Source organism: Ovis aries, chromosome 5, assembly GCF_016772045.2.
Source record: "Ovis aries strain OAR_USU_Benz2616 breed Rambouillet chromosome 5, ARS-UI_Ramb_v3.0, whole genome shotgun sequence".
Lineage (NCBI taxonomy): Eukaryota > Metazoa > Chordata > Mammalia > Artiodactyla > Bovidae > Ovis > Ovis aries.
Window position 1 is genome coordinate 17,607,869 of NC_056058.1, and position 23,270 is coordinate 17,631,138.

Sequence of the window (23,270 nt, forward strand, 5' to 3'; positions counted from 1 at the left end):
GTGGGCCTGCCCCAAGCCCCACTGTCAAGGCTTGGGAACCAGGCTGCCCTGGCCATCTCTGCAGCCTCAGAGCCTTGATGTGAAGCCCCTGAGCCCCCGTTGGAAGCCCTAGCAGGACCCTGGTTCACCTCTCTGTACAATCCCTAAGCAGGGAAATTGTTGTAGGAAAGCAGATCCCCAATGTGGCAGTGGGGGGGGGGGGTCTCACCCCACAAACTCTGACATTGCAAACCACAAAGCCTCTTTATTCAAATGCTGAATGAAAGCCTGTATGTATGTGTGTGTGAGAGAAGGGCTGATGTCACTGACCCCAGGAAGGGTGGGAGAGAGGAGATGGAGGTTCATTAGATTGTGAGTGGGCTTCCCAGGTGGTTCTAGTCCGCCTGCAAATCAGGAGCCACAGGAGACTCAGGTTCGATCACTGCGTCAGGAAGATCCCCTGGAGGAGGGCATGGCAACCTACTCCAGTATTCTTGCCTGGAGAATCCCATGGACAGAGAAGCCTGGCGGGCTACACTCCATAGTCACAAAGAGTGGGACACGACTGAAGTGGCAGAGCACACACTGTACGCACAGCCTGCGGAAGTGTCTGGTGGGGGCACAGGACCTTCAACTAGAAAACACTGCAGTCAGAGGGGATTACATGAGGTAGAATCCGGCAACTTTTGAAGAACAGGAGGTTTGCAGTCAGACTCGCTGGTCTCCTGACTTTATCACCTTTCTACAAATGAGCCCCAAACTGAGCCTATGAAATAATGAGCATTTATTAGCTGGTGGTTTCTGAGACGCAGGGGTCCAGGACTGGCTAGACTGCGTGCTTCTGACATCCCCTTCTCAGACACTAACAGAGGGAAGGCGCCCAGGCCATCAGGAGGTTCTTTCCATTGGTTCCAGATGGTTCTGTGGTGGAAAGGGATGGAGCCCAGCCAGGGTGATGGGTGGGCCCGGACCGTGCCCAAAGCATGGCTGGCCTCTCAGGGACTGTCACAGAGATGACCTTGAAGCTGCTCCAGGATGTTGCAGTGTGACCTGGGGACCTGAGCTCCAGAGGGCGGGAGGACAGGAAGAAAACTGAGTCCCTCAGCTGAAGTCCTCGCTCGCCCTGCCAGCTTCGGCGGGCGTTCCTGGTTGTCCAGCTATGATTCTGCTTGGTTCCAAGGCCTCTGGCCCGGACCACGGCTGCAGCTGGCTGTGACCTTGACCAGGGAAGGGCAGGGGGCCTCAGTTGCTGCCGCTGCTGTCCTCACTGTCAGAATACACACCCAGCTGGCTCAGGGAGGACGTGCTGGGCATCTGGGGCGCTGGGCCAGCTGCCTGACCGTTCTTCATTGCACCTGGAGGAGAGGCAAGAGCTAGCAGTCACCTTGGGACAGTTGCAGGCAGGCCGAGCCTAGGGGAGGCCAGGAGAACAGGACCGGCCATAACTGCTTGTGTGCAGCCTTTCTGGAAAGTATCTGGCGGACCCATCACAGTTTAAACCCGCACACCCCTTGACCCAGCAGCTCCACTTCTGAAATTGGACCCAGGTGGACACAGGCGCCCTGCTGGGGGTGCACAAAATAAAAATGCTCCAGGTCCCAAGTGAAGCTGAGTACCATGGTGATGAAGAGGGGTGGACCTTGGTTCCACCACTCACCCCAGCTGTATGGTTCTGGGCAAGTGGCTCCACCTCTCTGGGCCTCAGTCTCCTCATCTGACAAATGGAGTAGTAACTGTTTCGATAAACATGGTCACGCATCTGTGAGGCTCGCTGAGCGCCAGGACTTGGAGCATCTCAGGGAACCGGCCCCAAACCTTCTGAGGACCCATGAGGCTGATCCTGCTATCACCAGCATCTTCCAGGACAGGAAGCTCAGGCTCAGGGCAGGGGTGAGGACCAAGACACGGGACAAGCACATGGAGGCATGGAGGGTCCTGCTCTTTCCACCTCACAGGGCCCACCTCACCCTAATTCCCCTCCTCCCTAGGGCCCAGGGGCCACACACAGCATCGGTGACACAACAGCCACGAGGTGGATGCCCAGGACCCAACCTGGGAGGCTGGGGCCACTGTCCATGTATGGGGTATGGGCAGCCATGAGATCACGCAATTTATCCTACAGGCCTCTGAATGGGGTTTTAAAAGCAAGCACTGGCTCCTTTTGGGCTTCCATGGTGCCTCAGTGGTAAAAAATCTGCCTGCCAAGCAGGAGCTGTGGGTTCAATACCTGGGTAAGGAAGATCCCCTGGAGAAGGAAATGGCAACACACTTCAGTATTCTTGCCTCAGAAATCCATGGACAGAGGAGCCTGTAGGGCTACGTCCATGGGGTCGTGAAAGAGTCAGACACGCCTTAGCGACTAAACAACAGCTTGCTCCTCTTAATTAAAACAAAAAATTAAAACAGCCCTACTAGCCTCAACCTTAGTTGGGGGACACGCCTCACCCTGCCGCCCCTCTCAGCACAACAGCACCACCCGGTGGCTGCCTGAGGCACTGCACGCAGCTAAGGGACTGACCTACCTGGGAGGGGCGGGGCTCTTCGTCGACTGATGATGCTGTCCAGGCCTGTTTTCTTCACAACCAGGCCCGACAGCTGGGGCCTGCTGCCAAGGGCACCCACGCTGCGCTCCCAGCTCTCTGCCTTCCTCTTGGCTTTCGGGGTCTGCGGGGGTGGGGGATGTGGGATGTGACTGGGTGATCTGCCTCTGATCTGTCCCTCCTCTGGCCTCCCTGCTCTCAGTCCCCAGCTGAGCCAGGATCTTTACCAGCCCCACTCCCCCTGAGGTGCTGACTAGCCCTCAGCCCACTGCTCTAAACTCCTCTGTGGCTCCCCACTGCCCTAAGCTTGGTGCTCAAGGCCTCTGCCAATTTTCCATCCCTTACACCCTACCCTTACACTTCCTAAATCACATACACTGAGGTTGCTCACCTCCACATCTGTACCCACAATGTTCCCTCCACCTGGAACACCCCCTTTGTTTCGAGATCACCTGGTGAACTCCTACTCATCCTTCAGTCCCCATCTCAAGTATCGGCAACCCCGAGACGCCTCTCCTCTCACTTCCAGCTCGAGTGAAAGCCGCACGCCTGTGTCCACAGTGCCTCCGCTGCTTCACTAGCAGCCTCGCCAGCCACTGCGGGGTCCTGCCTGTTCACTGCTGAGTCTGTAGCAGGAGCTCAGTCTACAGCCATACCACCCTGAATATACCCGATCTTGTCTGTAGCAGGTATTCAATCAACATGCTTGAGGGAATGAAGGGGGATGCAGGCACCTCCCTGGTGCCTAGTGAGGGGGAGGGAACTAGTTAGGGGGAGGCAGAAGGGGGCTCAGTCCACATCCAGCTCTTCAATCTTATCAGAAGGGACCCCTTTTACGTTTGATGTCTAAATACAGGAACTGGAAACCACCAGAAGCAAGAGGCCCTGGTGGGGTTGGGGGTGCAGGGGGAGCACAATGGCAGGGGCTGCCTTAACAGAGCTCACCGTCTGGGGAGGAGAGGGGGTGGACAAGCAAGCAGATGGTCAAGACAGCCACCATCATCTTTGCTTTTTTGGCTGTGCGGTATGTGGGATCTAGCTTCCTGACCAGGGATGGAAAACATGCCCCTGCACTGGGAGCATGGAGTCTTAACCACTGGACCTCCAAGGAAGTCCCAGGACACCATCGTCTTAATCAGTGATGGGAAAGAAAGAAGTCAGGGCGATGTGACAGCGTGGGGGTGGGGGAAGGGGACAGCTGCTGTCGATCAGGTGGCCAGGGGAGGAACCTGGTGCTGAAGTCAGACTCAGAGAAGTCAGCAAGCGAGAACGTGATGTGGACTGAGCCTGACCCATCTGAGGGGGCTGGCACAGCTGGGGTGGGGGCAGGGGGAGGAGGGGGACACAGCGGTCACACTGCATTCCCCCTGTGTGGTGACCAGGACAGATGCTGTCCACTGGGGTAACAGAGAGACTGGCGGTCCCAGCCGAAGCTTGCTCATCTGGCACCACTGAACTGACTGGTGGAATCAATTTCTGTCCTTCACTTTTTGTCAAACACCATCATGGGTTACCATTAAACTAAACCCAGGGGACAGAGGGGTGAAAAGACAGATTCTTCTGTAAAGTTACGGTGAAATCTGTGAAATGCATAACAAAACAAGAAAGTCCACTATCAAATTAGCTACAAGCAAGATAACCAGAAAAGACTTAATAGTCATCCAAGACTATAGTAACCTAACTTAACCACTGGGTCATCGGGGGAGGACTTCCCTTATGGTCCAGAGGTCAAGCATCTGCCTGCCAATGCAGGGAACACAGATCAATCCCAGGTCTGGGAATATCTCACATCTCAAGGGACAACTGAGCCTGTGCACCACAACTACTTAGCTCATGCGTCCTCGAGCCTGTGCTCCAAAAGAAGAGAAGCCACAGTAATGAGAAGACCTCGCACTGAAACTAGAGAGTACACCCCACTGGCCACAACTAGACAAAGCCTGCTTGTGGCACTGAAGACCCAGGGCAGCCAAAAATAAACAAATAAATAGCAGCAACAACAAAAGACTACGGGGAGGGAACGCCCTGGTGGACCAGTGGTTAGGACTTCATGTTTCCACTGCAGGGGGCACAGGTTCAATCCCTGGTGGGGGAACTAAGATCCCACATGCTGTATAGTGCTGCCAAAATAAAATAATAAAATAGACTTAAAAGAAAAGACTGGGGGAAAAAAATCATACAAGGCCATATTGCTTTCAAAGAACTTTCAATCTCTTATTCCACTTGAAAGAAATAAAGAGGAAATTTTAGGTGAATTCTGAGGGTGGATTATGCAAGAAAGACAGAGAGAGAACTCTGATCAGGGGATGCAGCCTCAAAGAAAATATCTTGGTTCTACATCAAAAGGTTGACAAGTGAGAGTGCATGACCCCCAAACCCATCCTCTTCAGAATTCATGGCTTGAACATGGCTGCCCCTGTGAAAGACTACATTTCCCAGACCCCTCTGCATCAGGATGTGGGCAGGTGGTTCAGTTCTGACCAATGGGGTGTGAGCAGAAGGATCTGCTCAACCAAAGGTATTGTTACCCTTAATGTCCTCCCCCGTCCCCAGCCCTTCCCACTGGCCAGTGTGAGCTGCCCTGCATTGAGGGCATCATCCTGGGGATGGCAGGACAATGAGGTGGAGGATGCCCCGGACACCAGGGTCCATATTCCCTGTTCAGCACGGCCATGTACAACTGTTATTTGATAGAAAAGTAACTTCTATGCAGTTGAGACTGCTGTTACTTTGGGTCCTGTCCAGTGGCTGGACTGGTATTTAACTAATACAGACCGGGAACATGTTTTGAGTTATAATAAAGTTTCTAGGATCTCTGCATTATTTACCATTTCCCATTTTAAGCCCCTCCTTCGATTAACCAGAGTGGCCTCAATCACCTTGGATAAGACAGCTGTGGTGAAAAATGCCAGACAATCTCCTACCCCTCACCCCCACAACCCTCTTTTTCCTTCTGCTAATAATAGGACGGGCAGCTCCCAGCCTCCCTTGCAGTTCAAGGCGGCCACATGACTATGTCCAGCCACTGGGACTCCACATTCCAGGGGAGTGGGTGTGGGTGGCATCTGAACCTGGGCCTCCAGGCACTGGCAGGTACTCCTCCACACCCCCTCCGCCTTCCCGCAGCCAGAACCCCAGGGTGCTCTGAGCCAGCTGCGACCACAGAGCTGGCAGCCATACTCCAGGACAGGGCAGAACTAGGAGAAGCGAGGAGCCCTGGATCCCTGAAATGACTGCATGGAACAGGGCTGCCCCGGAGTCCAGCCCAGGACTGTTAAGTGCCTGAGAAATCAACATCTGCCTGAGGTCTCTAAATCCAGCGAGTCTCCTTGTTTCTGCAGCTGGAGAAGGGGTGGAAAACTACAGCCCTGGATTTGCAGGGCAGGAACAGAGTGGCAGACATAGAGAACGGACTAGTGGGCACAAGTAGGGCAAAGGAGAGAGTGGGTCGAATTGGGAGAGAGGCACTGACGTATACACACTACCATGTGTAAAATGGATAGCTAGTGGGAAGCTGCTGTGCAACACAGGGAGCTCATCTTGGTGCTGTGTGATGACCTAGAGGGGTGGGATGGGAGTGAGGGGATACACGTATACACATAGCTGATTCACGCTGTTGTGCAGCAGAAGTTAACACAACACTGTAAAGTGATTATACTCCAATAAAAAAATCATAGAAATAAAAAGAAAACCTCACAGTCCTGGAGGGCTGCAACCCGTCTTTGTAAATAAAGTTTTCCTGGCACATGGCCATGCCTACTTATTTGTACACAATCCACGGCTGTTTAGTGCTACAACAGTGGTGTTGAGCACTATGGCCTGGGCTGTCTGTGGCCTTTCGAGATAAAGTTAAGCCAAGCCTGGCTTACCCTGTCCCTGCTCCACCTGAGAGCACGTGGGAATCCAGGTGGCCCCACTCACCTCGTCCAGGATGGCAGTGGGGTTGGGCCGGAGGGCTGGCTGGGGCTGGGTGGGGGTGGTGTCCTCCTCTGAGTCAGAGTCTTCAAGGAGTCTTCTTTTCCTTGATTCCTCCACTAGCGCCCTGCAGGAAGGAACATGGAACCTGGGGACATGTTTTATTGGGGGAACAGTGACCAGGACCCCCCACACAATGAGGCACCTGGCTTTCCTTTCCTAGCTTCACTAAGTACGGGATGGGGGTGAACAAATATCTTAAAAAAACAGTTCTTTGTCCACTGAACCCAGTGGGGTGGTTAAGCACTTGGAGGCTGGAACCAGCCTGCCTTGATTTGAACCCCAGCTGGGGGACCTTAGGCAGGGCTGTGTGTATGGTTCCTTACACCCCAGTTCCCTCGACCACCATAATGGTGGATCCAAACTCAAACTCAGAACAGTGCCCATATCCAAAACGGGCTCAGTGAACGCAGACTTCTCTCACTGCTAATCCCGGTCTCACTGACCTGCCAACCCAACAGCACTGGCTGTCCACCTACTCTGTGCCCAACTCCCTTCCAGGCCCTGCATGCAGAAGCCAAACCGAGTCCCTGTTCAGATTTTAGGTGAGGAAGGACAGAAGACATATCAGGAAAGGGGTGAATCAGCAAGAAGGTTCCAGAAAGTGGGAGGTGCCCTGCAGAAGCATGAACAGACACAGCAGGCCTGAGGCCAAAGCCTCGGAAAGGCTGGCTTACCAGGCCAGCCCTCAGGGGCAACTGGCCCTGGACTCTGGGGCTCCTGCTACTGATGGGAAGCTCCCTGCCCCAACACTATCTGGGCAAACAAGGGGTGCACTCTCCTCCTGGAGTCTGGGGGCTCGGCCAAGTTGGGCAGGCACCTGTGTGACTGGCCCCCAATGAGAACCCCAGGCTAGGCCTCCCCAGGGACTACACCTCATTCACGCCATCACGTCTATTTTTGGGGGAATTAAGCCCATCTCATGACAGGCAGAAGACTCTGAAATTTTGTGCCCAATCCCCCAGCCCTGCCCCATGCCTTTTCCTGCTGTTGATTTTTCCCTGTAATTTTTCATTCTAATTAAGCACTGAACCTGGGGGTGATCCTGGGGACCCTGACACAGATGCCACGAGAGAGAAAACAAGGTGGGGAGTGGGATATGGGGAAGGCCTCCCTAAGATGGGAGCCATGCAAAGATCGGGAAGCGGGATTCCACGCAGAGGGAAGGGCACTGCAAAGGCTGGGAGGTGGGTGGGCACCCCGGCCCCCTCTGGCCCCAGTGTCCCACTCACGCCGTCTCCCGCTCATCCTCCTCCTGCTCCTGCCTCTGCCGCTCCTCCTCTGACAGGCGGTGCTGCCGCAGCATGGCCTCAAAGTCCACATGGGCCTGCCGCTGGTTCAGGTCTTTGAGCTCCTGCAGGTTCTCCAGGACCTCCATCTCCAGCTTGGAGTCCTTAGTTCTGTTCTCCAGCACCTGGTAGGGACCGGGGCACGGACGTGCGGCTGAGGGCGCTGCAACTCAACCCCCTCTGCCACCCTGCATGGCCTGCCTGACCTTGGGGCGTCACCATGGGCAAGGGAAGGAACCCTCAACCCCAGGCCCTGGATCCACAACACCTGGTCCCTTGGCTGCACCCACTTCATGGCTCAGAACACTGAGGCTTGGAGAAAGGGAAGAGATTGCCCGAGACCATGTGGCTAGTCAATACTGGAACCAGGTGGCCTGGACTTCCAGCCTGGCTCCGTCACTAAGTAAAAATCATATAATTAAAAAAAAAAAAAAAAGACTCCCTCCGTGTCGGACTCTAGACCCAGCTTAAGGGACTCAGGTGATAGGTCAGGCCCGTTCTGGGCAATCCCCCTTTCGTGGGGTCATCTGGGCCATAGTTTAATTTTAACTTGATCATGGGAGTAAGAGCCGTGTATACGCAGTCCTGGGACTACACAGCATGTGTGACTAGGAGGTAGGGTTCTTAGGGACATCTTAGAATTCTACTGACCATTCTCCCCACCCCAACACCCTGCCTGGAGGGTTAAGCAGGAAGGGGAATCGACTCCATCAGCACCCACACACAGGCGCGCACACACACATACTCACTCACACACACACTCACTCACTCACACACACACACGCACACGCACGCACTCACTCACTCACTCACACACACGCACACATGCATGCACGCGCACAGGCGGTGCCTGACTTACCTTCATGGGGTTGTTCAGCTCCTCGTCCTCCCGCTCCTTCTGCACCCTCTTCTCCTCCTCCTCCAGGAGCTTCTCAGCCTGGAAGTTCCTCGTGGCTCCGTGCTCCATGGTGTAGTCTGTGTTTTCAGGGTCTGTCTGGGAGGAAGGATGGGCAGACGTCAGCTCCCATGTCTCTGAGCATTAAAAGCTTCTGCTGAACAGCGGCTAGCAGCCTGCAACACCTTCTTTCCCTGTTTCATACCTCTTAACACTGATTCTTTTTCCTGTCTTATTGCTTTGGTGAACACAGTTCTTTCTTTCCAGTGCTCCTGTCCCCTTTCACAGAATTGCTGAACTCCCTAGCATGGATTTTCAGATCCTCCTCCACCTGCCCACTGTTCCTCTGCTGACCTTCACCCTCCACATGTTTGCAAATAAGTTCCTGGGTCTCTGCATAAATCTTTTTTTTTTTTTTTAAATGTTTTGTCCACCCGGCATCACATGCGGGATCTTTGTTCCCTGACCAAGGAACGAACCCATGCTCTGTGCAGTGAGAAGTGCAGACTCTTACCCACTGATCCACCAGGGAAGTCCCTGCACAGATCCTTTCTGTACGTGTATGTGCACACATGTGCACTTGACCTTCCTTTGATTATAAATTACACACTGACTATGTATAAAGCACGGTCCTATTTGTGTTTATAAAACAGAGAAGCAATATATAGCACAGTATCCTGGATGAGACTCTAGAACAGAAAGGTGACATTAGTGGAAAAATTGAAATCTGTATCATGTCTGGAATTTGGTTAAAAGTAACAATCTAACAATTCAGTGTTGGTTTCTTATTGTGGCAGATACAATGTAGAAATGGGAGATGTTAACAGGAGAGGAAGATAGTGAGGGGCAGATGGCAACTCTCTGCTATCTTTGCAACTTCTCTATAAATCTGAAACTACTCCAAAATAAGATATTTACTGTTTAAAAGAAAGAGCAAGGAGGAGAGTGATCCTTGTGTGCACGTGAATCCAGAGCACATTTTTTGAAAACCATGCAGGAAACTGTTATAAGTGTTTCTATTCCTGGTGACTGGCTGGGCAAAGAAGAGTAGTCAACCAATTTTCCAGTGTTTATCTTACAGTACTGCTGGAGTTCTGTTTTCACCACATGCTCACAGACACACAAACATAATATGTAATCCTAGTTAATTCATCAGCTGAAATTCTTCATTAGAAAGCCAATTCATAACATTCTGCACACCTTTTCTAAACTTTAAAAAATTAATGTGTATTCATTAATATCTAAATATATACATACTTCACAATGTAGGTAAAGAAAACATTTTTCTGGAGACAACCTGACTGTTGGCTAATGAGTAGACAAAATGTGATCCAGCCACACAGTGGAATATTACTCAGCTTTAAAGAGGAGAGAGGCACTGATACTTGCTACAATATTCTTGAACTTTGAAAACATGATGGCTCAATGAGAGAAGTCAGACACAAAGGGCCACACAGTGTGTGATTCCTTGATAGGAAATGTCCAGACACACAAACCAGAGATACAAAGTGTATTCGTGATTGCCAGGAGCTGGGGCAGGGGATGGAGGTTATTAATTTGGGGGTGATGAAAAATGTCCTGGAATTAGAGAACGCAATTTAGCACATTAGGAATATACTAAAAACCACTGAATTATACATTTTAAAACAATGATTTGTATGGCATATAAGTCATATCTCATAAAACTGTGTTTAAAAAGTAAATAATTAAAACATAATTTATAATGCACTTTTTGCTTATTTTAATAAAATCAAATGTTTTAACGGAAGAAAAAAGTCTTTTGGCAAAAAGATATTCAAACATCACAGAAGTATGGGGAGAGAAAACCAAGTTTTCTTTATCTCTTTCTCAAATTCTTTTTTTTTTTAACCCTTTAGTTGTAGCATACAAACTCTTAGTTGTAGCATATGGGATCTAGTTCCCTGACCAGGGATGGAATCCAGGCCCCCTGCATTGGAAGCTCGGAGTTTTAGCCACTGGACCACCAAGGAAGTCCCTCAAGTTCTTAATACCACCCTTAGGATGACAATGAAAGTAAAAATATGACTGCTATTAGCCATGAAAAATTCCAATGTACAGTAGCCTGTCCATCAAACCTCATTACTATATATCTAGGTTGCTTCTTGGTTTCCTGCCTAACACTCCTGTTAACTTCTCCTTGAACTTCTGCTGTTTCCTGGGGAGAAGGTGAAATGGGATCTCCCTGGAGGGAGGGGACGGGAGTGGTGAGCCCCAGTGGACGAGGGACCGGCCTGGGTGGCTGCTTACCTTGAAGGTGATCTCTGCCAGGCAGCGCGTGCACTTGATGTAGAAGCGGAAGATGGGCAGGCCCAGGTAGGACTCATTCTGTACCGTTTCCTTGCGAGCATTGAACTTCTTGCCCTTGTAGATGTATTCTCCACATGTCTTACATCTGTGGGGAGGGACAGGGACTCAAGTCACCTCGGTACCCTGGTTCTTGCTCGTGGGACCCTTGAGCATTCTGGCAGATAACCACTTGCATACCTCCAGGGACGGGGAGCTCCCTCCCTACCGAGAAGCCTGTCCCACGGTAGATACGGATTCCCCTTAGCTGGCACATTCTTCTCACTAGTATCTGCCTGTCTTCTTGGAAAGCACCCAGACGACCAAAGCTAGGTGAGACTTGCCTGTCGCCCACTCCGAGAAGCCAGCCTGGTGTTCATGGGGCATCCTGACCTCCAGAGGGAGGATTCCCTCCGGGGGATGCCACACGAAGCGAGGCAGAGCTCTGGCATGCTGCCCTCCCTCAGCCCCTCCTGCTCAGCCCCTGTGCTCCCCAGGCCGTGTGCTGGCCTCCTGGCTGTTCCTACAAACACCCCAGCTCAGTCCCACCTGTGGGCCTCCACCATTGCAATTCCCACAGACTGTGACATCCTCCAACCCTTATATTCTAGTTCCCTAATCACCCAGCAAAGCCCCCTCCCCTCTTTCCTACCACTATCCAGTCACTCTCTTGTGACAATCTGTATGTCCCACAAATGCTCTTCATGAATATGCCAGAGCATTTGTTTATCATCTCTACTCCTCACCAGACTGGGACTCTGTGGGGTCAAGTCTTGATCCCCGCAGTGTCCCTGGCACTCAGCAGTACCCAATAAATGACTGCTGAATAAAAACAAATGCATGAAGGAGAAAGAGAAGTCAAGTAGATCAAGCATGTAAACACATGCTGAACTTCACTAACAAAGGTGGCTTTGGTTACCACTTTATTTCAGATGTACAAAGATGTGAAGAAATGTGGGGCTGGGAATTGGTGAGATATGCCAATTACAAGACAGTACAAAGGACGAGGTCTGGGGACTAGTGGCAGAGGAGGGAAGCATAGATGGGGTTGGGTGGGGGATCAGGAAGGTTGTTCTGAGGGGATGAAATTTAAGCCAAGCCTTGGAGGGCGAAAAACACCTGGTCATGTGAGAGCAGAGGGAATTGTATGCCAGGCAGAGAGAACAGCCTGTGCAAAGGTCCTGGGGCAGGAACAGACAGGGCTGCTGGAGGAAGTGACTGTGTGTACAGGACTCCATCTCACACTCACGCTTCTGCTACCAAAGACTGAGCTCTCAGGCAGCGGGTGGGAGCTCTGAGCAATCAGGGAGATTGATCCTCAACGGCAGGAAAGACAGGTCACCCGCTTACTGGGCTCATCTCTGAGCCAGGACTGGTGACCTGGTCTGAGCTCTGGGGACAGGCTGCTCCCTGTGGATGCCAGGCATGGGGTCTGTCCACCACGACCAGTGCAGGGGCCCTGAGGGGTCACTCACCTCATGTTGAAGGGGGCCATCAGCCGCACTACATATTGCCGATCTTTCGGCAGCTTGAGCTTGGGAATCTTCGATGGGTCAAAGTCAGGGGGGTAGTATTTCTGTGGGGAGGAAGGTAGTGTCAGGGGAGCTGCTTTCAGGTGCAAGGGAGGCCAGAAGCAGAGGGAAGGGGCTCTGGGGAGCTGTGTCTGGGTCCCTAATACCACCCCCAGGTTCAGTGTGTTGATGAGAGAACTCCTAGGAGGCTCATACACTTGTACTCATGGCTACTATTCATCAATAGCAAAAGGATACGAGGAAAACCAGCAAAGGCAAAAAGGTTCATGAGGCAGGGCCCAGGGAGACCAGGTACAAGCTCCCAGGGTTTTCTCCTGATGGAGTCAATCCCCCAGTGATATAGTCTGACAACACATGGGAAATGTCTCCCAGGGGAGCTCAGGGGAACACAGCACCCAGGGTTTTCACTAGCGGCTCATTGTACAGGCACATCTGCCCAGTGCTGCATACAACAATTCCAGACTCCAGGAGAGGAGCAGATGCTCAGCACAAATCACACTGTTTATACAGTTTAAGCACAGGGAGCCATTCTTTTCAGTGAACGGTGAGAACCATCCTGAAATTCAAGTTCCCAGAAGCCAGCCGAAGTCCAGCATTGCAAGCCAGCCTTTCTATCTAGGGCAGTAGCCTCAGGCCTGCAGTATTAACTCTTTCTGCATAGGAACCTGAGATGGGAGATGTAGGGAAGGAGAGCTTGGATTACGGAAAAAAGAACTACATATGATAATCCAAAAATAAAGTACTTTGCGTTCTGAACACATCCTACGTGCCAGGTAGTACACTTTTATTGTTTAGTCGCTCAGTCTTGTCCGATTCTTTGTGACCTCATGGACAGTAGCCCAACAGGTTACTCTGTCCATAGGATTTCCCAGGCAAGAATACTGGAGTGGGTTGCCATTTCCTTCTCCAGGGGATCTTCCCCACTCAGGGATCAAATCTGCATCTCCTGCACTGCTGGGAATTCTTTACTGCTGAGCGAGCTGGGGAGCCCCAGCTACTACAAAGAGAGTTTGATGTCCCCTGACTCACGGAATTTTTGCAAAGACTCTATTAAATACAGAAAGAAATGTGCCCATTTCACAGAGGAGGAAGCTGAGTTCTGGTGGTTTCAGCTACTCAGGATCACACAAGGTGAAGAGCAGAGCCAGGATTCAGAACCAGGGACAGGACTCAGGAAACTGTGGTATAGTGATTAGAGTTGCAGAGCTGGGGGAGGAAGTGTCTTGAGTTTGCTCTACTCTCTGGCTATCACATAACCTCTCTGGATCTCAGTTTCCTCATCTAAAGATGGCATAACCTGTCCACCTGAGAAGATTTGATGAATACGACACTTCAAGCAGTGCCTGGGACAGAAGTATCTATCAGTAAGTTATGGAAACAACTGGGCTCTCAGTTGGATCCTCAGGATGGAAGGACCTTCTTGGACGCGAAGTCCAACACATTGCACTGAGGCTGGCTGGGGTTGGAGTCCAAATATAGGTGTTTAAAACATTAGAGCACTGAATCACAGTAAGGGGTATCAACCTGACCTCGAAAACCTGGGCTCCGAGCCATCAGTCTGGAGGTCTGTTCTCTACTTCGTCCTAACATCCTGGGCTTACACACTCCCAGGCTGGGGAGCTCAACCCCCTTCCCGGAAGCACACACCTTCCTGGAGAGGGGAACAGGGACTCAGAATTCCGGAGCGCTCTTCTCCAGAAGCTGAACCCTGCCTTCCCGAAACCAGCTCCACACCCCAAGACTCCCAGTCTTCCCCAACAGAACTGGGAGAAGTTAATGCAATTGGAAGGATCCCCTTCCAGCAGAGCAAGAGAGATTAGCAAAGCCTAATCCCTCCAAGGAACACGCTGGGCTAGAACCCCAAGCGGGGCGGGACTTAACAGAGGTACGCCTCCTGAAGACTAAGGTGTAAACGGGAAGAACAAAGTCCTAAGGAACCTCCGCCCCCGAGAGATTTAGAGGATAATCCCCTTAAAAATCCAATCAGAAGTGATTGGGTAAATAGCCTAAACTCCGCCCACACAGGTGACTGGGTACACTCCAGCCTCGAGGCTTAGCGAAGGCCCACCCTCCACTGAAAGTGATTGGGAGGAGTCTAGAGAGCCCCGCCCAACGGAAGGCCGTTGGAGAAGAAGACAAAGGTATACGTAGCCCCCCTCGACCCGAGCTCCGAGACGTCTCGCCCCAGGTCGAAAACCCTAGTCGCCGAACACTTACGTTTAAAACTTTTCGCTCCGACATCTTCGCCTCCTACTCTTTTCACGAGCACAAGAGTACTGACTATGCTTGGTGCTTGTCGAACTTCCCCGTCTCTTAGTATTTCCGCTTCCGTCACCTCCTTCAGCCGCTAATCATTGGCTGCAGTGTACATGCCTTGCGATTTTCATTGGTTCTGACCCCCGCCTGTCAGCATTCGAGTCCACGTGTCTTCCCTCCCCAGTGGCAACCTCATCAATGTGCCACAAAGGTTCCGGGGTCGTTCTGGATTTGAAGTTCTGAGGAGGAGCTTCGCCCCCTAGAGATCATCAGCGGACGTGGCTGCTGGTAGCGACATTCTCTATAGTTATTTTATTCAACAAATAAAAGAATCCAGTGTTGAGTGCTTACCCTGTAGACCCTACACGTTGTTCCTGTGTCCCTAGCGCTCACCTGGGGACTGGGACAGTTCTCACGGGCTACACAGGCCCCTCCCCGTTTATCTTGAGTCACCGGTAGAGACTCAAAGACCAGGCTTCATGTCTACCTCCCGCTACATGCACTGGCTCCCAGATGTCCCCTCCATGGTTTGCCTCTGCGTTGTCCTTCTAAAGAGGACTTCCTCCTCGCACTTCCTCCTTTCCTTTAACAAATGTTTGTTCTGTGTCAAAGATATACTGTCTTTGGGGCACATCGCAGAACAAGATTTCTGTCCTCATGGAGATCACTGTCTGGTGGGACTGACTGGCAATAAACACACAAAAAGCCCATTCGGGTCCTGGTCAGTGATCCAAAGACAGTAAAACAGGGTGACATATGGAGAGTTAGGAGAAGGGGCTGCTTGAGATGTGAGTGTCCTATAACTGCTGTAACAAAGTACCACAGGCTCAATTTTTTAAATTATTTCGTGTTTGTGCTGGGTCTTCATAGCTGTGCCAGCTTTCTCTAGGTGTGGTGTGAGGCCTTATTGCGACGGCTCCTCTTGTTGCGGAGCAGGGCCTCTCTGGTCCATGGGCTTCAGTAGACGTGGCACTCAGGCTCAGTAGTTGCAGCTCCAAGGCACTAGAGCACAGGCTCAGTAGTTGTGGTGCTTGGGTTTAGTTGCCCTGCAGCATGTGGGATCTTCCAAGACCAGGGTGTCAAAACTGTGTCCCCTGTATCGGCAGGCGATTTCTATCCACTTTACCACCAGGGAAGTCCTTAAGCTCATTACTTTAAAACATTTATTAGAGTTTTGGAGATGAGAAGTCTGGAATGGGAATGGGCGGCAGGGCTGGTTCCTTCTGCAGGCTCCAGAAGAGAATCCATTTCCTTGTCTTTTCCAGCTTCCAGATGCTGCCAGAATTCCATGGCTGGTGGTCCTGCATCACTGATCCCTGCCACCACTGTCACATCACCTTCTCTGTCTCCCTCTGACCTTCCTGCTTCCCATCAATAAGGACACTTGTGATTATCTTGCAGCCACCTGGATAATCCAGTATAACTCTACTTCGTTTTCATTAACTCAATGAAAGATCCTCAAACATTAAGGATCCTCAATTCTGTTAGATTAATCACAGCTGCAAAGCCCTTTTTGCCATGTAAGGTACCATATTCAAAGGTTCTGGGAGTAAGGACATGGATATCTTTGGGGGAGGGGTCTTTAGTCTTTGCCATAGCTGAGGTGGTCAGGGAAGGCTTCTTGGAGGAGGTGACCTTTGAATTGAGAGCCTTGAGTGAAATATACAGAGAAGTTCCTGGGCTGAGAAAAAGCCTTCAGAACCTGGATGTGCAGCCCCCTCCTCAGATAAATCATCCCAAATAAACTTATGTCCACCTCCAGTAGGGCTCACATCTGGACAGCTTTTTTAAAAAATGTATTTATTTGGCTGCATCAGGTCTTAATTGTGTGCCATGAGGGATATTTGCTGTGTCATGTGGGATCTTTCCTTGTGGTGAAGGAATTCTCTAATTGTGGTGCATGGGCTCAGTAGTGGCAGCACTTGGGTTTAGTTGCTCTGAGGCATGTGGGATCTTACTTCTCCCACCAGGGATGGAACCTATGTCCCCGCTGCATTGCAAGGCAGATTCTTAACCACTGGACCACCAGGGAAGTCTCTCTGGGCAGCTTTTGAGTAGGTGTGTGAAGCAAACTGCTGAGCTGAACAGGTCCCATCATTCCATCCCAGGCAGAACCCAGATCACCCCTACTCTGCCTCTCCCAGCCTTGTCTCTTCCTCTGGTCCAGCCCTGATCCCACGCGTGGGAGTGGGAACTCAATGTGTGTGTGTCCTGATCTCTTTCTCCTCCCTGGGGCTCACGTGGATCTGTTGAAGGAAGGAAGAGTCCCAATTCTAGTGACACTGATCCTTTCTAATTAAACAACTGAAAAATCTCATATTCACAGCATTCTCAAAGCATTGCACTCTGTCAAAGGAAGGAGGGAACACATTCCCATTAAACAGATTGACAAACTGAGGCCCAGAGAGGCAAAGTCTCTTGTCCAAGATAGCCCAGCAACTCGACTGTGGTGAACCCAGGCTGGATAGGTCCCATCCACCCTTAGGTGGATGTCAAGGGCATGGCCCCTCTTCAGGGGTGTGGGGAGCCCCTGCTACTTGCCCAGGGTCATGGAGGCAGCAGCAGGGAGACTCCAGGCACTCCATTCCCCGTAGTCAGTGAGGTCCTGAGCAGCCACCTGGATGCAGTACTTGGCTTGAGGCCTCACAGCCTTGACGGTGAAGGATGTGGCTTCAATTGGCCCCACCTGAGAGCAGAAGCAAGGCTGGGTCAGTGGGAATGAGGATACGCTATGATCAAGCCTTCTGTCCCCCTGCTCAGGCTGTTGCTCTGGGACTCAGACACCAATATTCATTCTAAACAGCATGCCCTCTGCAGCCCCCTCCACGCCTTTGGCCAGCTTCAACATCTTGCTGAGCAGGGAAAGACTACCCCTCCAGGGTCAGGCAGTTCTTGGTCAACCAGGAGCACGCCTTTCATATACAAAACAAGCCACCCTGAGTCCACACCCCCACCAATCTCTTTCTCCATCACTCACTCCTGTTCACGGCCGAGTGATGTTCCCATGAGTGGACGGACCACACATTGTGGATCCATCATCTGTTGAGGGCCCTGACATTGTCTCCTCATTTTGGCCATTGTAAGTAATGCTGCTGTGAACATTCATGTACAAGTATTTGTTCAAGATCCTGTTTTTTATTTTTTCAGGTGGATGCTCAGGAGTGGAACTGCTGGGCTGCCTTTTTAAAGAAATATTTATTTATTTTGGCTGTGCTGGATCTTAGTTAGCGCATGCAAACTCTTAATTGCAGCATGTGGGATCTAGTTCCCTGACCAGGGATTGAACCCTGGGCCCCCTGCACTGGGAGCTCGGAGTCTTAGTGACTGGATCACCAGGGAAGTCCCTGGGCTGCCTTTATGTCACACACCAGTACCCTAAGCTGTGACCAAGACCCCAGTGCACATTTACACATGCTCTTCCCTCTATCCAGGAACCACACCCTCGTCCTCACCTGACGGAAGCGGGCAGCCCCGTGACGCTTGTAGCGGATCCGGTACTTGAGGGAGAAGATCTCCGGGAAGGGCCAGGTCCGGGGGGGCTCCCATTGCACCCACAGCCGCTGCCCAGGGAGGGGGCTCAGGCGCACACCTTCTGGAGGGTCCGGTTTGACTGATGGACAAGCAGGAGGCAGGGTTAGCAGAGGGGATATTCATTCATTCATTCATTCAACCAAATGATAAATATTATTGAGTGCATGGCGATGTTCTGGAAGTTGGGACACAGTAGCCCTGTCGTCTTGGAGCCCAGTCCCTTCAGGCAGAAGACAACAGACAAGAGGCAAATCTGAAGGTCATAAGGAGGAAGGAAGAGAGTTCAGGAGTGCAGGGAGGGGAGTTGGCTGCAATATTCTTTGAGACACAATTTACACACCAGAAAACTCACTCTTTTAAAGTGTACAGTTGTCGTTTTCATATATTCAGTGTTGTGTAACCATCACCACTGTTTTAACCCAGAACATTCCATCGCCCCCCAAAGAAACTCTGACTATATTAGCAGTCACCCTCCATTCCTCACTCCCTAGACCCTGACAACCAGGAACCCACTCTCTATGTCTGTGGATTGGCCTGTTCTGGATGTTTCCCATCAGTGGAATCACACCCTGTGTGTCCTTCTGTGTCTGCTTCTCTTACTGAGCATCGTGTTCTCAGGGTCCGTCCACATGGTAGTGAGTGTCTGGGCTTTTCTGCTTTTTATGGCTGAATAATATCCCTGGGTGTGGATGGACACATTTTGAGAATCCATTCATCAGTTAATGAGCATTCGCATTGCTTCTGCTCTGTGGATAATGCTGCTATGAACATTCATGTACAAGTTTTTGTGCTTTCATATCTTTTCGATATATACCTAGGACTGGAATTTCTGGATTACTTGGTAACTTATGTTTAACTCTTTGAGAGTCTGCCAGACTGTTTTCTAGCAACTACTAACAATGTGTGATGGTTTGCAATTGAAAAAAAAAAAAAGCCCAGGGGAGGATTCACTGAGGAGATGACATCTGAGTTGAGGCCTATAGGAGGTGAGGGAGTAAATGCAGATCTGGGGAGGAAGAGCCGTCTACACAGAGGGCACAGCATGTGCAAGAGCCCTGGGGCAGGACTGTACCTGACATGCCGGAGGAACAGTGAGGAGGCCCATGTGGCTGGAGCAGAGTGAGCAAAGGGGAGAGGGGGAGGAGGGAAGGACAGGGAGGGGATGGGGAAGGTCGTGCAAAGCACTGTGGGCCATGAGAAGGACTGGGGCTTTCACCCACAGGGAGGTGGGAGCCCTGGAGGGCTGTGAGCAGTGCAAGGATGGGACCTGACTGTAGTGCTCACAGGTGCCCTCTCGTGGCTGCCTCAGGAAGCACAGATGGATGTGAGGGCAGCAGTGAGGGAAGGCCCGAGATCGGCCACAGGGGTCCAGGTGGGCGATGATGAAGGCTGGACCAAGTAGGGGCTCCAGAGAGAGAGAGGTGGGCTGATTCTTGGTCAACTGTGAATGTGGATCCCACCAAATCCGTATGGATAGACAGATCTCATCCTGACAGGTGGGAGGTGAGCCTGTTGTCAGGGAGGAGTAGGAGGAAGGTAGGGGGCCCTCCATACCCCCACCTCGACTCCTACTCACTGATGTGCTCTGGGACAAAGGGCATGAAGCTGCTGCTGACACTGCTGGGGTGGACAGCTGTGATGTTGAGCACATAGGGCACCATGGAGAACATCTGGACGTCAGGGATGACACAGCTGGTGGCTTCCGGAGTCGGCTGGAGGCAGGGCCAGCTTTCCCCATGGGCTGCCACGCCGAGCCTGTATATGGAAGGGGTGCTGTGAGGATCCTAGCACTTCCCGCTGGCCCATCTGTGCCCTGACCCCACGTGAGGACAGCAGGTCCCAGTCTTGGCTGTGTGACCCTAGGGGGTCCCTCAACCCAACATCACAAAACTTGGGTGACCAAGGGTCGGAGGGAATACCCCACTGGAAGGTGCTAGGGTCTAGGCTGTAAAGCTTTCTAGAATGTCAACACTCCAGCCTTAGAATGCCAACATTCCCGGGTCTATGATTCACAGATTCTGGACTCTGGAATAATGATTCCAATTCTGTTGAGTTCTGGCACCCTTAGATTTCAGACTCTAGAGATTGGAGTTCAACACCACCCACAGAACCTTCCACAGCATCCAAAATGTTCTGCTTCTGCAGTGTGGATGTGAAGTGCAGCCAAGGCAACTGAGTGGGACTTTTATTTTATCTAATCTACATGTTTCCTTGGTGGCTCAGATGATATAGAATCTGTCTACTATGCAGGAGACCTGTGTTCTATTGCTGGGTAGGGAGGACCTCCTGGAGAAGGAAATGATAACTCACTCCACTATTCTTGCCTGGGAAATGCCATGGATAGAGGAGCTTGGAGGGCTGCAGTTCCTGGGGTCCAAAGAGTCAGCTACAACTGAGTGACTAACACTTTCTGCTTTCTTTCTAATCTACGTGAAGTTTCTAGTTATCAGAAAGCTTGAGAAAGTTTCTCAGAACAACTCAGGTGTATGAATCTACTTTCCCAAACACAAATGTTATGAAATCTAATTAGAGATCAATACTTTCCAGTGAACATTTAGCATCTGAATTGAAACGTGATATATATACATAAAGCATCAGTGGAATTTCCATGACTTAGTATAACAGGACTCAATGTACAATATCTCATTAATTTTTAAGATTTTGATGACATGTTGAAACAATACTCTGGGTAATCCTATTCATGATAAATCAATTTCTAGTATAAATGGAGAAGGAAATGGCAACCCACTCCATTATTCTTGGCTGGAAAATCCCATGGCAGGCTACAGTCTATGGGGTTGCAAAAACTCAGATATGACTGAGTGACTGAATGTGCATGTTAGTATAAATTTAAATGTATGAACTCTATATAAGCATGTTAAAGCACATTACATTCAATCATATTAAATGGTACATATTTGGAATATTTGAATATTATTCAAATAAAATATTAAAACCAGTATCACCATTTTGTTTTTAAATTTTTCAAATAGGGCTTCTAGGAAATTTTACCCTCCACACATGGCTGACAATATGTATTCTAGGGAGTATATTTCTAAGGGTTGGTGCTGCTCTAGAATTTCGAGTGTTCAGGTTCTCGCTAAGTGTTCAGCTACCCTGATTCTAGGGGGTCAACCCAGTTTTAGTCCCCATGAAGCCCTCCAGGCTCTCTGACCTGTACGTGGCAATGAATGATGTGGGCCTGGTGGAGTTCGGAGGAGTGGGCGGCAGAGTCCAGGAGCAGTCCACGGCGACCGGGTACCTGGAGGCCTGGCACCGCACCCTGGGCTGGGAGGAAGCTACTGGGTGGCCTGGAGAGAGAGGGAGAGTGTGAGCTTCTCATTCACTGAAACTGTCAAAGCCTTACTGTGGCTCACCAGCCCCCATCTTGCTGCCAGCCAGTGCTGGGCACACAACAGGCGCCCAATAAAGGTTTGTAGAATGAATGAGTACATGAATGAAAGGCATTCACATCATATCCCATCCCTTGATACAACCTGCCAAGGCAGGAACTATTACTATTAGCCCATTTTCCAGATGGGAAAACTGAGGTAGAAGGAGCCACAGAGGGGACCTGGGGGTGGTAGGGACTTCTGGTGGGAGAGAGATGCTTTACTAAACCCCCTCTTTGTGATAGTTTTATTTTGAATCACATGAAGTGAATGAATACAATTAAAATGTCTCTCTCTCCCAGCCTCCCTCCCTCCAGGCTGTGGCTGCCGCTTCCTGGTCCCCTTGCGGTAGGACTTATCTCTTTGTGCCTCAGTTTCCCCCATCTATGCAATGGGATAGTAATTCTCTCCCACCAGTGGGCATACAGAAGGCCTGTGGGCTCCCAGCCTACCCAGAATATTCCACGGCATACCAATCCAGTCCTCACAGTGTCCCTCTGCCAGGACTCCCTCCAACCCCTGGGGTCCACACATACCTTCTCTCTCGCGACAGAGTGAGCAGCCCACCCAGAGGCTGACGGCAAAGGCCAGGACGCGTCTCAGGGCCATGGCTCCGGCAGGCTCTGCGCTCAGGGGCTGGGGCCCGGAGCACCCTCAGGGAGGCAGGGGACTCGGGTCCCACCCAGGGGAAAGCCCAGCCCCCTTTGGAGGCCCCCTACTTCCCCTTCCCTGTCTGACTCACCGCCCAGTTCCTGGGGCCCTGGAGGAGGAGCCCCCAGTCCCTTCTCCAGCCACCCCCAGTTTCGAGTGCGGAAGGCCCCTTAAGTGGGGGCAGAGAGAGGAGGCCACAGAAGGGAGAAGTGGTGACCCCATGGCCTTTCCCAGCAAAGCCTTCCTTCCGGCTTCAGCGAGGAGGGGGAGCCCCCGGGGAGGGCGGTGATGACAGCGAGAGAGACAACAGAGAGGCGGAATGGGGGGGCACTAAGCAAGACAGACTGACAGACCCGGGCGACATTGGATCACTCATCAACTACCGAGATGGGGACCCCGCCCCCCCGCCAGCCGCACTCCAAGCTCCAGGCCACGGAGAGGCAGACACCCAGGTTTTTGGGCGGACATCCCCCACTGAGGACATTCTCCGAGGACCTGGGATGCCTGGGGAGAAGCAAAATGACTGCTGGATGCCGTGGAAGCCCGTGGGACAGGCTGGACACAGGGCCACCTCCCTGCTTGAGCTGGAAAGAGCCAAGAACCCCCAGGGGATTTCAGAAGGTTAGCCCAGGAGCAGGGAGGCAAGGGTGGGACCCTCTGGGGACCCTCCCTTCAGGAACAGGCTTCATGTGAGAACAGTGAAGTAAGATGTACGATCTCAGATTCTGTCTTCACTTAACGCTTGGATATATTGTTCACCATGAACTCCGGGGCACCCATTCTGACTTTTCAAAATACTGCAGTAACTAGACTTCTCTGGTTGTCCAGGGGTTAGGGTTCCGAGCTTCCAACGCCGGACACAACTGCAGCTACTTAGCACAGCACAGCACAGTGTCCATCTTGGGGACTGAGTCCTGCCTCACTCTCCT

General features: G+C 51.4%; 2 protein-coding genes across 2 annotated transcripts; both read right to left on the reverse strand.

Moving 5' to 3' along the window:
- Nucleotides 1-224: 224 nt before the first annotated feature.
- YJU2 (YJU2 splicing factor homolog) lies at nucleotides 225-14,826 on the reverse strand. The gene is made up of 8 exons (XM_012178071.4): nucleotides 14,729-14,826; nucleotides 12,455-12,555; nucleotides 10,944-11,088; nucleotides 8,640-8,774; nucleotides 7,724-7,905; nucleotides 6,438-6,558; nucleotides 2,502-2,643; nucleotides 225-1,334 (listed from the first exon to the last, which is right to left on the reverse strand). Exons 1-8 carry the CDS (start codon nucleotides 14,750-14,752, stop codon nucleotides 1,222-1,224), a joined length of 963 nt encoding a protein of 320 aa, XP_012033461.2. The 5' UTR covers nucleotides 14,753-14,826; the 3' UTR covers nucleotides 225-1,221.
- A 1,722-nt stretch (nucleotides 14,827-16,548) lies between these two features.
- Nucleotides 16,549-22,396, reverse strand: EBI3 (Epstein-Barr virus induced 3). The gene is made up of 5 exons (XM_004008600.6): nucleotides 22,227-22,396; nucleotides 21,474-21,609; nucleotides 19,875-20,053; nucleotides 18,220-18,377; nucleotides 16,549-17,453 (listed from the first exon to the last, which is right to left on the reverse strand). Exons 1-5 carry the CDS (start codon nucleotides 22,297-22,299, stop codon nucleotides 17,301-17,303), a joined length of 699 nt encoding a protein of 232 aa, XP_004008649.2. The 5' UTR covers nucleotides 22,300-22,396; the 3' UTR covers nucleotides 16,549-17,300.
- Nucleotides 22,397-23,270: the final 874 nt, after the last annotated feature.